Source organism: Myxocyprinus asiaticus, chromosome 13 (genome assembly GCF_019703515.2).
Source record: "Myxocyprinus asiaticus isolate MX2 ecotype Aquarium Trade chromosome 13, UBuf_Myxa_2, whole genome shotgun sequence".
Taxonomy (NCBI): Eukaryota; Metazoa; Chordata; class Actinopteri; order Cypriniformes; family Catostomidae; genus Myxocyprinus; species Myxocyprinus asiaticus.
Genome location: NC_059356.1, coordinates 22,775,536 through 22,789,894, shown reverse-complemented (window position 1 = coordinate 22,789,894; position 14,359 = coordinate 22,775,536). Strand labels below are relative to the sequence as shown.

General features: G+C 43.2%; 1 protein-coding gene across 1 annotated transcript in view; it reads left to right on the top strand.

Annotated features, from left to right (window-relative positions):
- LOC127450818 (G protein-activated inward rectifier potassium channel 1-like) overlaps positions 1 to 13,167 on the top strand; it is a 41,934-nt gene extending 28,767 nt beyond the window's left edge. The window contains exon 3 of the mRNA XM_051715204.1: positions 12,019 to 13,167. Within this exon, the coding sequence (XP_051571164.1) occupies positions 12,019 to 12,674 (656 nt within the window). The 3' untranslated portion in view covers positions 12,675 to 13,167. The remainder of the gene's footprint in view (positions 1 to 12,018) is intronic.
- The last annotated feature ends 1,192 nt before the right edge of the window (positions 13,168 to 14,359 follow it).

Genomic DNA, 14,359 nt, shown 5'->3' with positions numbered 1-14,359 from the left:
AGATTCTGAAACCCTTGTTATTAATGACACCTGTGGCTGTTAAGTGAACTGCAGCCAGCTACTTGTTGCTCGTGCTCACGCTCGTGCACACATTCCATAGGGACGCTAGCGAGCGAGCATCAGCCAAAACAATGACGTAATGTACAAAGAGGCTGAATGTGATTCACTGACATAATGCTGACAGATGAGGTAGTATAATTAAAATTACACAGTTATGATTGTTCCCTACCTGTCACTCACTCGATGTTGTGTCGATGTAGTGACACTAGGGGTCACTCTTGGGAGCCTGAAACACCTCTGGTCTTTGAAAAAAGGCCAATGAAAATAGGCGAGTGGTATTTTCATACCACTCCCCCGAACATACGGGTATAAAAGGAGCTGGTATGCAACCACTCATTCAGATTTTGCTCACTGAGCTGAATTCCCACGGCTGTTCATTCACCTCTGCTGGACCTGACAGCGCATTTCAGCGGCTTCTCCCCCCTCTGCACTGGTGCACTGCAGAGAACGCCCCTGGGCGCTTCGGCAGAAATAAAAGAGTATATTCTAAAAAAGAGTATATTTCTCTAAAAGAGCGGCACAAACGAAACGTCTTTTTAAAGACGCATCTTTTTAAAGATGCCTTTCCGTTTGTGTGTTATTCCTGGTTGCTGTCGTTATCTCTGACCTTCTGACAGTCACGATCACTGTCTTTCGTGTCTGGGTGCTGCCCACACGGAGATAGCATTCGTGGATGGGTCATGTACTCATTGTGAGAACATCTCCATGGCAACGATGCGGTCATGGCTTGCCTTCGTAACAAAGCAAGCCACCCCAGTGGCTCCCCGCCCCGGTCCTTCTGCCTACGGGTATGAGGCCAGCGCGGCTAGCACTGGGGGCGATTTGGGACCCCAATGGGACCACCTCCGCCGGGTACGGTCAGCCAGTCACAGGCTGACGTGGAGATGACGGACATGCTTTCCCGGGCAGCCACGAGCGTCGGGCTAAAGTGGAACCCTCCACTCTCCCCTGAACCCTCGCGGCTCGATGACTGGTTCCTGGGCTCACGGTGCCGCTCACAGCCACGCCCCGCCCCAGTTCCTTTCTTCCCGGAAGTGCACGAGGAGCTGACAAGGTCGTGGGAGGCACATTTTACTGCCCAGTCCCGATCTTTCAGCTCCCCTGCCCTCACTACCCTCGATGGTGGGGCAGCCAAGGGCTATTCGGCAATCCCCCCAGTGGATAAGGCACCCAAAGCTCCCGTCCAAGGCCTGTAGGTTTACATCGTCCCTGACGGTGAAAGCCTACGGTGCCGCTGGACAAGCCGCCTCCACCCTGCATACCATGGCTCTCCTCCAAGTCCACCAGGCCAAGGCGCTAAAGGAACTGCACGATGGTAGTTCCACCCCGGGATTGATGCAGGAGCTGCGCTCGGCAACCGACCTCGCTCTCCGGGCGATGAAGGTCACGGCGCGGACTCTCGGGCGGGCGATGTCCACCTTGGTGGTCCAGGAGCGCCACCTTTGGCTCAACCTGGTCGAGATGGGAGAGGCCGACAAGGCACGGTTCCTTGGCACCCCCATTTCCCAGATTGGCCTGTTTGGCGACACCGTCTAGGACTTTGCCCAGCAGTTCTAGGCAGTGAAGCAGCAGAAGGAAGCTATCCAGCACATCCTGCCCCGGCACGGCTCAAGATCCCACACCCCCTGTGGTCCGGCCCCAGCATGGAGCCCACACAGGAAGCAGACACCAACTGTCTCATGGCTGGCTGCCAAGAACTCGAGAAAGGCTTCGAAGCGCCCCTGAGACGAGCGACCCAGGGATGAGGAAACATGCTGCTCTGGAGCTGGTAAACAGACCACTCAATCCCCCGGTGGAGGGCCGGGAGGAGAATCTTTTGTTACCTTTTCATTTAATTTCGCCGCATGCCCAAGTGGCTGCGGTACCCAAGAGTTCAGCAAAGGCCGTCATTACGACCACCGTCCATCATTCCATTTTGGCAGGTTTGGCGCTCCAGCAGCGATCTCCCCGCCCCTGCGTGCCCAGCTGTGGCACAAATCCGCCCCCGATGTGACGATCTCCACGGGTCACGAGGACAGGCCTCTTCCTCCCCTCTCCCAGGCTGTTCCGGGGGTGGTCACAAGGAGCCAGGTAAGTGCTTCAATGTCCCTGAACTCAGCATGGCCACAAAATGACGTGGCACCTCAGGCTCCGCCCCGCTGCGAGGCCCCACCCGCTGGTACGTCCGACGAGATTGTCCCCTTGGTCCCCCTCGCCCGGAGCTTGGACGCGTGGCTTGCACTTTCCAACCCATCGCGATGGCTGGTCCGGACCATCCGACTCAGCTACGCGATTCAGTTCGCCAGGCATCTGCCCAGGTTCAGCGGTGTCCACTTCACCTCAGTGAAGGGCGAGAACGCCGCTACCTTGCGCATGGAAATCGCTACCCTCCTACGGAAGGGTGCGATAGAGCCTGTTCCTCCAGCCGAGATGAAGAAGGGGTTTTACAGCCCCTACTTCATTGTACCAAAGAAAGGCGGTGGGTTGCGGCCAATCTTGGACCTGCGAGTACTGAACCGGGCTTTACACAGACTCCCGTTCAAGATGCTGACACAAAAACGCATTCTAGCAAGCGTCCAGCATCAAGATTGGTTCGCGGCGATAGACCTGAAGGACGTGTACTTCCACATCTCGATTCTACCTCGACACAGACCCTTCCTGCGGTTTGCATTCGAGGGTTGGGCGTATCAGTACAAGGTCCTCCCTTTCGGCCTGTCCTTGTCCCCTCGCGTCTTCACGAAGGTCGCAGAGGCAGCCCTTGCCCTGTTAAGGGAAGTGGGCATTCACATCCTCAACTATCTCGAAGATTGGCTAATCCTAGATCACTCTCGGGATGTGTTGTGTGCACACAGGTACCTGGTGCTCTCGCACCTCAGCCGACAAGGGCTTTGGGTCAACTGGGGAAAGAACAAGCTCCTCCCGGTTCAGAGCATCTCTTTTCTCGGCTTGGAGTTGAACTCAGTCTCGATGACGGAGCGCCTCATGAACGAGTGCGCACAGTCGGTGCTGACCTGTTTGAAGGCATTCAGACAGAAGACAGCGGTTCCACTGAAATTGTTTCAGAGAGCAGGTTTCCAGGTGCATCGTGGTTACGACAGATGCCTCCAAAATGGTCTGGGGCACTGTATGCAACAGGCACGCAGCCGCCAGCTCCTGGACGGACCCATGGCTGCATTGGCACATCAACTGCCTCTAGTTGTTGGCAATTCTGGTAGCCCTGCAGAGGTTTCGGCCGTTGATCCAGGGCAAGCATGTGTTAGTTCAGACAGACAACAAGGCAACGGTGGCATACATCAACCGTCAAGGCAGTTAACGCTCCCATTGTATGTCACAACTCGCCCGCCGTCTCCTCCTCTGGAGTCAGCAGCACCTCAAGTCGCTGCGAGCCACTCACATCCCGGGTGACCTCAACACTGCAGCGGACATGCTGTCACGACAGGTTACCCTCAGGGGAGAGGGGAGACTCCACCCTCAGGTGGTCCAGCTGATTTGGGCAGGCACAGGTAGACCTGTTCTCTTCCCAAGAATCCTCCCACTGCCCGCTCTGGTACACCCTGACTGAGGCACCTCTCGGTATAGACATGCTGGCACACAGCTGGCCCCCTGGACTACACAAATATGCGTTTCCCCAGTGAGCCTACTTGCACAGACCCTGTGCAAGGTCAGGGAGGATGAGGAGCAGGTCGTCCTGGTAGCACCCTACTGGCCCACCCAGTCGTGGTTCTCGGACCTCACGCTCCTTGCGACAGCCCCCCCCGGTGAATTCCCCTGAGGAAGGACCTTCTTTCTCAGGGGCAGGGCACCATCTGGCACCCACGACCAGACCTCTGGAATCTCCATGTCTGGCCCCTGGACGGGACATGGAAGACTTAAGTGGCCTACCACCCGCAGTGGTAGACACGATCACTCAGGCTAGGGCTCCCTCTACGAGGCACCTGTATGCCTTGAAGTGGCATCTGTTTGCTAAGTGGTGTTCTTCCCAACGCAAAGACCCCCAGAGATGTGCAGTCGGATCGGTGCTTTCCTTCCTGCAGGAGAGGTTGGAAGGGCGGCTGTCCCCCTCCACCTTGAAGGTGTATGTAGCCGCTATAGCGGCACACCACGACACAGTGGAAGATAAGTCCTTAGGGAAGCACGACCTGATCATCAGGTTCCTGAGAGGCACCAGGAGGTTGAATCCCTCCAGACCGTGCCTCATTCCCTCAAGGGACCTCTCTGTAATTCTTCAGGGTCTACAGGGAGCCCCCTTTTAGACCCTGCAGTCAGATGAGCTTAAGGCACTCTCTTTGAAGACTGCCCTCCTGACTGCGCTCACTTCCATCAAGTGGGTAGGAGAACTGCAAGCGTTCTCTGTCAGCGAAACGTGCCTGGATTTTGGTCCGGGATACTCTCACGTGATCCTGAGACCCCGACCGGGCTATGTGCCAAGGTTCGCACGACCCATTTTAGGGATCAGGTGTGAACCTGCAAGCGCTGCCCCAGGAGGAGGCAGACCCAGCCCTGATATTGCTGTGTCCAATGTGCACTTTACTTATCTATTTGGATCGCACGCAGAGCTTTAGAGTCTCTGAGCAGCTCTTTGTCTGCTTTGGTGGACAGCGGAAAAGAAGCGCTGTCTCCAAGCAGAGGATCACCCACTGGCTCATTGACACAATAGCAATGGCATATCACGCTCAGGACATGCTGCCCAGGAGTGTGGCGGCCTCCTGGGCCTTGACCAGTGGTGCCTCTCTAACAGACATTTGCAGAGCAGCGGGCTGGGCAACACCCAACACCCAACACCTTTGCGAGGTTCTACAATCTCTGGGTGGAACCGGTTTCCTCCCATGTAGTGGCAGGCACAATCAGGTAAGTCTGGGACAGCTGGCCGGGTGTATCACTTGCGCATAGCGCCTTTCACCTCCCCTGAGCTGAAGACATACGCTGTTGACTCTCAGTAGTGTTCACAAACTGTGTTCCCTGGATGACTTCCTCCGAGCCCTGTGGCAGACGAGTTTGTGGAGAAACTCGCTGCCGGCTCAGTACCTGTGCTAACTAAGCCCTGTACTGGGGTAGGTGCTCCGCATGTGTTGGTTTCCCATAAGTAACCCCATGCAACATATATCTTCTGCTAATTTGTTTCCCTGTTGGTAAACTGTATCTTCCTTGCCCAGTCACCATGTTTGTAGAAACTCCTCCCCCATAGGTTAGGACCAACCATGGGACTTCTCCACATGACATACTTCCGACAAAGCTCCGCAAGACCATGTGACATATTTCCACTCAAAATACTTGGGAGTGACACCCCCCCGACGTAGACCTGTGGCCCCAGTCGTTTAACAAATTTCACTCTTTTTTTTGGGGAGAAAAAAAGAGAGGATAAGAGGCCACGACTGGGCTAGCCTGTCTCTATCTTTTGGGCAGTCGACTTGTCCCCAAAGGGCCGTTCGACACTCATAACAGCGTTGGGGGAGGTTACGTGTCGGCCTGGTGTGCTGGCTGCGAGGCACACAGTGGTCTGCCCATCACACACTGCCAGTTCATGTAACACAGTTCAGCCAGTTGTGGCATTTTGTATAGGGACCCCTAGTGTCACTACATTGACACAACGTCGAGTGAGAACCTTCGTTCCCTGATGGAGGGAACGAGACATTGTGTCCCTCCTGCCACAACGCTGGACTACCCGCTGAAATGGGCGGGACCTTGTCTCGGCTCCTCAGCACAAAATCTGAATGAGTGGTTGCATACCAGCTCCTTTTATACCCGTATGTTCGGGGGAGTGGTATGCAAATACCACTCGCCAATTTTCATTGGCCTTTTTTCAAAGACCAGAGGTGTTTCGGGCTTCCAAGAGTGACCCTTAGTGTCACTACATCGACACAACATCGAGTTCCCTCCATCAGGGAATGGAGGTTACGCAAGTAACCAGGACCTTTTACTACAAACTTTGAGACTAAACAAAAACTACTTATCAGCTAACATAGCGTACTGATACACACATACAGCTAAATACTACAGAACTATACCCGACAGTTTACTGTTGCACTGCACTGTTATGTTGCACTATTGTATGTTTTGTATGTCATATGTTGTACTACGATCAAGAAACCAGCGTATTTGGTTAAATTTATCCTCTATAACTGACTTTTAGTATAAAGAGAAGATCGTTGAAATTATTTGAAAGTTACATAGCAAGGTAGCTCGTCAGCGTTAGCAGGCTAGATCAAGTTAGCTAAAATTACACAGATACCTGTCCAATAAGAAGAATGCCAATTCAGGTTTTTTTTTTTTATCCCCAAAACTGAACGAAGGTCCCTCCAGGAATCAAATGCCCTGCCGATGTTCACTCTAGTTTTCGTTCGACCACGATCACGTTCCCACTTAGCCAGATGGGATTCAGTAGATAAATTTTTTTTTTTTTTTTTTTTTTTTTTTTTGGATTACTCTGAGTTTGTGTAGTAGTCGGTGTTGTGCTTGGAGCCGGATGTTTGCTGGATTCCATCTCTAAGTTAACGTTACCTAGTGTTGCAGTTTGTTGTCGCTGTTTTCTTCAAAAAGTAACCAAAAGTGTTAATCTGCTTATTACAAAATAAATAAATACATAAATAAATAAATCACAAGATTATGTGAGGAATAATTGACGATGGACCGTTGAATTATTGGAAAATAATGCGGTCATGACGTGCAGTGGATTTATACCTCGGGTGTGCATTATTTTTCAATAATCCAATGGGCCGGAGTCAATTATTGTAATAGTTAACTTACTGTACCTTAAGACATTGTTCAGGGTTTTATCTCAAGACATTTTCTGGTTTTCGTCCCGAAAACGCTCTTGTGAGTGGAACTAATACCCTCCGCCATGGATTCAGCATCTTGCTTTGATACAGTTCGAGCCTTTGTTGCTAGTTTGAGAACGTCACTTTAGAAATAGCAACGGAGGATAGTGAGGCTTGCGCTGCTTTAATGGAGCACTTACTGGAGTAACAAGGTAGTGTGTTTGTGTGTGTGTTTGTGAGTTTGTTTTTGAGGGAATCGAGAGAGTTCGCTTCTGGAATTACCTTTTTTGTTGCAGCTCTCATCAGAAGTAACATCGCTTCAAAATTGCCAAGATGTAAGTTGAAATGAGAGTGAAAGAGAGAGAGAGAGAGAGAGAGAGAGAGAGAGAGAGAGAGAGAGAGAGAGAGAGAGAGAGAGAAGAAAGAAACAAAGAAAGAGAGGTAGCCCAAGGACACTTTTCAATCGAAACTGAAATAGATTTAGGATATTATAGATATTGTTTGTCATTCTTATCTGATGTACTTAACCAGTGTCTATGTTTTAATTGGTTATTTTGTTGTGGTAGCATGTAGGGCTCTTTGAAATAACTTAAATAAATTTAAATAATTTTCACTTAAATAAAGTGAAATGGAACCATTATGCGGTCAAGACCTGGAACTACTTCATAGCTGTGCGTTTACTTGAAAAATAATTGCACACCTTAGAACTTGTCAACCAATCAAAATCAAGCATTCAACAGACCCATGGTATAATTGTATTATTATTATGTTAAAATGTTAGCAGCTAATATTTATTTTTTAATATGGATGTGCCCGAAGCCGAATACCTTATTCGGAAAGGCACGGATAATGACTTCAAAACAAATAACATATTCATCCGAATAATATAAAACAAATATTCATTTGACTGATTATCCAAAAAGAACAAGGAAAAGGTGACATTTTAAATAAACATATCCAAAATTGCAATTAATTTATGAATCTGTGCAGCCAATATTTCTAAAGTGTAAACCTTATGAATGAATATTAGCACATTGTTATTTCAAATCAGATGGGCGCAGTCTTAACTCCGTTTGCGGTCTTTGTTAATTGTGCGCGTTTGGAGCTTATCAAGTGTAATATACTAAGAAACAACATATACACTTTCCACTTCTTGAAATGTCTGTTTTAATGTATCACACGATTCACACATGAGTATTTATTTATAGCCTAAACCTGAGCACAATGTTAAATTCCTGACCTGAAGTAATGATTTCACGTCAGAGCTCGTCTATCCGTCTCTTAAAGTTTACTATATTTATATTTACATCAGCGATTAAGGTAATTAACTGGTTAAGACTTTATTCCGAAAAAAAGTTAAAATGCTCCATAAAGGTTTAAATGCTCCATAGAGTACTCATCTGTTTGGAATATTCCTGCTCATGTAAAATAAAGAAACTGAAACATGCTCCGTATTTTTTCTTTTTCTTCTTTAAACTGTGCTAAATTTAGAATGTTAAGTGTTCTTGAACTCTGGTAAGGCGCAATATAAATTTAACATTATTATTATTATTATTATTATTATTATTATTATTTAACTAAATAATGGTGTCCTATCGTAAAAATTTCTGATAGGGTTAGGGTTAACCTCTATATTGATTTTATTTTAATTTATTTTAATGTTTGAATTTGTATTTATTATTCACTGCAAAAATATGTGCTTGACATTTCACAATTTGCTTGACACCTCCTGCCTCCAGAATAATGTTGTTATACATGCACAGACAAATGAAAATTATTTTTTATGCTGATATTAATATCTGAAATACCAGGAGAAACCACAACATATTCCACAGTTAATGTAGCCTACAAATTCAGCTTCATCTGGTAAGAAAAAAAAAAAATATATATATATATTTTAAATAATAATTGTATGTTATTATATTTATTATTATTATTATTATTATTATTAGGCTATTATTATGAAAAGGCATATACAAGGCATATTTAATTAATAGAAACTATAAATGTAAGAGTAATACTTAAAAATGGGCATTTCATTTAGTTTTGACACACTTCCGGTTTAAGCTCTGCCCACACCCGGTTCTATTCGAATACAGAGAAAGATACAAATAATTTTATCATATGAACAGATACAGATACAAATACAGATAATGGCTCCACTGCACATGCATATTATTTAATTTTATTATTTTTTTAGGTGCTTGTAGCTTAGAGCTCACAGAGCTGAAATGTATGTCTAGTTTTAATTTGCATCTGCGCTTCTTCTACACCCCAGTAGGAAACCATAAAGGAAGAGATCCAGTATATGAACATTTCAGTTAAAATGGATAAAAAAGAGATGGCAGACAGACTCTAATTATATATGCCGACAGAGCATTGCCCAATCAAGAGTTTCAATGCGAAGATTGTGAGATTTGTCTTGCATGCATGCTTTAAATGAGAACTTAAAAAGCTACTTCCAGCTGAACTGCTGTGAAGCCATTGATACATTTGCAAAACCTCTTCCAGCATTGATCCACAATTTAAGCCTTTAAATGAAGGCAGGCCACCCCACTGCTCCTGCTCAGTACGATCTCTCCAGTAGCAAAATATGGGATTTTCTGTATGATTAATGTCACATAAACTTTTATTATTATAATTTGTTTTGCATAATGTAGAGTCATCAAAAATACTGTCAGAGAGTGATTTATTGTGATTTCCATCCTTCGTACTTTAAAACTAAAACTCATTCTCCTTCTATATTAGGTGCTGCTAATTAGTTGCTAGTTATTAAATGATTAGTATTTTGTCATCAGTTAATGATATGAATATATATGTTTTGTTTTTTAAACAGCAGCCTTTTTTAACACAAATGGTAATTATGGTACTGAAGTGCAGCTTAAAGGATTAGTTCACCCAAAAATGAATCATTTAATCACCCTCATGTTGTTACTAACACATATGACTTTCTTTCTTCTGAAGAATGTTGGCCTTAGTCATCATTCACTTTCATTTTGTGGAGAAAAAAAAAAAAAAGATGCAATTAAAGTCAATGGCGACTGAGCCTAGCAATTTGTCTAAGATCTCCTTTGTGTTCCACAGGAGAAGAAAAAAAAAACACATGTTTGGAATGACATGAGGGTGATTAAATGATGACAGAATTTTCATTTTTGGGTGAACTACCCCTTTAACAGTATCGCTTTAAATATTACTCAAGATTACTTCAAGAAATATTCCGGGTTCAATACAAGTTAAGATCAATTGACAGCATTTGTGGCATTAATGTTGATTACCACAAAATTAATTGTCTTGTTCCTCCTTTTCTTTTAAAAAATTGCATAAATCTGGGTTACAGTTACAGTTTAAATTTTCATTTATTTATTTTTTGGTAATCAACATTATGCCTTAAATGTTGTCAATTGAGTTGAACTTGTATTGAGCCCAGAATTACTCTTTTTAATTATGTTAATGTACAATGTGGCAAGCAGACACCTAAAATATAATTTAAGACAAATTAAAATGTTCACTTCCTCAGTGAGCAAGATTCTGTGAGATAATTATCTCTAATCTTACTAATCTTCTTTCTTGAATGGTTAATTCTTAGTTTGCTCTTTTGTTTTTGTTTTGTTTTTTCATCTCTCCTTCATGTTTTATTGATTGTTTTTCCCCCAAAATGGCATAATCCCTCTTGTGATGATACAAAAAAAAAAAAAAAAAAAAAATAAGAAAAGCAATGCATGCTTTTTAATGGGACAAAGCATTCAGTGATTGGTCTATTAATTATTTGTAATTTTATTGAGGAGCAAATTGGATTTTCATTCTCTGTGGCCAGGTTCACCAGCAAAAGAGCACAGCAGTGTTTATGGATCACTCAGCATCCCCCTGTTTGAATTATGGCTGCAGGAGTCTTAAAACTCTTCCTTGCCTGACCTTCTCACACACATTATGTACTGAGAGTATGTAAATGTAACATTGAGCAGGCAGGAACAGAACGAGAACGAAGCTGAAACAAAGATGAAAAGAACCCAAGTGCAATTTAATTACGTAAAGTGAAATCCAAAAACATGAAAGTAGCAAAACAAAACATGAATTTAACTTGACTTGACTATGACTAAATCGTGAACTAGAAGCAAAAACAACATTACAAGATTAAACAATCACAATGCTCGACAAGAGACAAAGGCAAACATGAGGGCTATAAATACACAGACATAACAAGTTAGCAAGACAATGAACACATGAACCAATGACATAACAGAACTGATAATAAGGCTAATAAACAAACCAATGAGAAGACAAAACTAATGAACACGATAACAAGACTATGGGTGCTTCTCATTTCCTAAATTTAGCTTCTTCGTTTCTTCGCTCCTCCGTCCTCAAGCCCGTGACCTGGAAACCAATCAAAGTCCGGCATCACGAAGGACATATCAATTCGCTAAATGCACCGAGGACCGAGGAAGCTTACAGAGGACGCTTGAGCGAGGAAACACAGGTGCTTCCTTTGCGGCAGACTTTTTGGTCGAAACACCTGAATCACGCTCAAATTCTCCTCCCCCTTCACATCTGACACAACAGTTTTAATTCATGCTTCACCTTTGTGGTTTAAATAAACTTTAATTATCACATACTTTAACTGTGCATCTTGAATTATTAGGTTTTATAATGAAAATATGAATTTATCAAGTTTCAATAATATAATGGAAAGTTCTCCGATGTAATGCAGCTGCGCAGAGACGGCACTCTGAAGTGACGCCTGAGTGAGCAGGACATTCCATTTTACAAAAACATCTTCCTTCGATTCCTCTGTCCTCATTTCCTTTCCTTCCATCCTTTCCTCATTTCCTAAGTGGGTGGAGCAAGGAAATGAGGAAAGGAAGCAAGGAAAGGAAATGAGGATGCACAATTTCAGAAATTAGAAGCACCCAATGACTAAAAACCAATGAAAACAAAAACACATGAAACATGAGGGTCACATGACAAGACAAGGTAGTCACATGAAACAGGAACTACATTTCAAAATAAAAGACAAGAAATCAAAACATGAAAACATATAAATGAACAAAAACACACAAACATGTGACAGTAAATCAGATTCTGGGGGAAGAGGGAGGAATGGGACAGTGAAAATCATTCACATCTTCAAGTCACATACAGGCAAACCTAACAACTGAAACACATTTTGACAGTAGACCTTTTCTGTCCATTTTAATGCTTGTTTATAATACATTATCTCTTGTAGGTATGACATGTCAGGCACGTACTTCATATACAGAAGATGAAGTGTTGTGGGGTCACCGTTTCCTGCCCGTCATGTCTCTGGAAGAGGGGTTTTTTCGGGTGGATTACTCACAGTTCCACAGCACCTTTGAGGTCCCCACGCCACCCTACAGCGTGAAAGAATATGAAGAGAAATCTTCGCTTTCCTCTCCCCTGCTCACTCCGTACCATGACCGAGTGTTCTCAGTAGACTGCCTGGAAGCAGGTGATGAAGTGGCCGGTCCAGGAAGTGGTAGTGCTTCTTGCAAACTGCCCAATAAACTTCAGAAAATGAGCTCATATGGCAGGGAGGATTTGCAGAGGAAGGTGTTGCATCTGAGCTCCCATCCATCAGACAAAGCTTCGAGCACAGGGGACCTTCCTCTCAAACTGCAGCGCCTTGGATCCAGTCCTGGCCAGGGTGACGGAGAGGCACGATTCCACCTCAAAGCCATCAAGGTGGGATTCCAGACCATGGCCATGTCCACTGGAGATCTCCACCAGAGGAGTCTGCCCCCCACCCCTGCAGCCATTCCCACACACCCCCACGCCCCTCCACACATAAATATGTCCTCCAGTGGAGGCCGGCCAGAAGACAACCTCCCTGCCAAATTACGGAGGATGAATGCAGATCGCTAACCTGAAAGTGCATTTAGAACTTCCTCCTAATCTGAGACCAGTTTTAAATGTTTTTTGACCATGGTCAAGATGGAATTGGACAACTGCTCCCAGGTTAGGAGCAAAAAATGTTTTGTTATGAACTGAATGAGCACTTTTGGTAAAAAGCTTTCCTGACTGCACAATAAGTGAATGATTGCATTGGAAAGAGAACTAGTAGGAGGTAGAACTATTAGAAAGCATGAGAAATGGAATTTATATCAGCTGATTTGTCTGTTTTTGTTTCTTCAAAAAAAAAAAAAAAAAAAAAAAGCACAAAACTCCAGCTTGAATACTTTGATTTTAATTCTTTAGCTGTTTACTGGTGGCAGTGGTCACCCAGTGTGTCTCATTCACACACTTAGCAATGTCACAAATACACACAATGATTACAATATGTGCATGCGTACAAGTATTACACAACCCTCTGTTATTTCTAGTTAAAATTATTAAATTCTATTTCTGAAGCAACAAATCAGTGTCTGTTTCTTGGACTCTGGACGTTTGAGTTGTGTTTAATGTCTTAAACAGAATTCACCCAAAAATGAAAGTTCTGTCATCATCAACTTACCTTCAAGTTGATCTAAATCCATTTCACTTTTTTATTTTTCTTTGGAACATGAAGAATTTTGACACTGCTCTTATTCCATACAATGAAAATGAATGGTGACTGAGGGTGTTATTCTGTAAGATTCTGCCAATAATGTCCTTGTGTGTTCCACAGAAGAAAGAAAGTCAGGTTTGAAACAATAAGAGGGCGAGTAAATTATGACAGAATTTTCATTTTTGGTTGAATAATCCCTTTAAAGGAATATTCCAGGTTCAATACAAGTTAGACTCAATTGACAGCATTTGTGATAAATTGTTGATTATCAAAAAAATTATTTTTGACTCATCCCTCCTTTTCTTAAAAAAATAAATAAATAAATAAATAAAAATGTTAAAACTGTATTTGAGATGTAAAGTTGTTTAAATCATTGTTTTACTGTCGTTTTAGGATTTATGGCTACGAAGTTGTAAAATTAGATATACCTTTACACAGAAAAGGTTAGTGATTTTATCACACTAAAATCATGGTAACACTTAAAACGTTTTCATCTTGTGGTTATACTTTTGAAACAGTGAGTATTTTAACATTTATGGATTGGCTCCATTCACTTACAAAATAAGTGCCTCACTGTATAGCCCAGAATTTATATATATATATATATATATATATATATATATATATATATATATATATATATATATATATATATATATTTTTTTTAAGAATGCCACAAATGCTGTCGATTGAGCTTAACTTGTATTGAACTCACCCATCTTCATAATTTAGACTAGAAACCACTCTCTTGTGAGGTTTTTAAGCACATAAAAATCATTGTGTTACTTGCATTATGTTGAATTAATAATTTCAACAGCTGAACAGCTTATTCAGAAATAATAACTGTAGAATAAGAATAATCAATAGAATATTCTACTGTAATTAAAAATTAATTAATTATTGAAATGTTTAATGACCATCGTATTTTGCCAATGGCAGAGAGAGAACTTATATGACAAAGACAAACTCATTAGCTCATTGGATGAACACAGTGTACTTCTTGAAGATCTTTAACCTAAAATCAAAAATAATGAAGAAACAACTTCCATCGAAACATGGATTT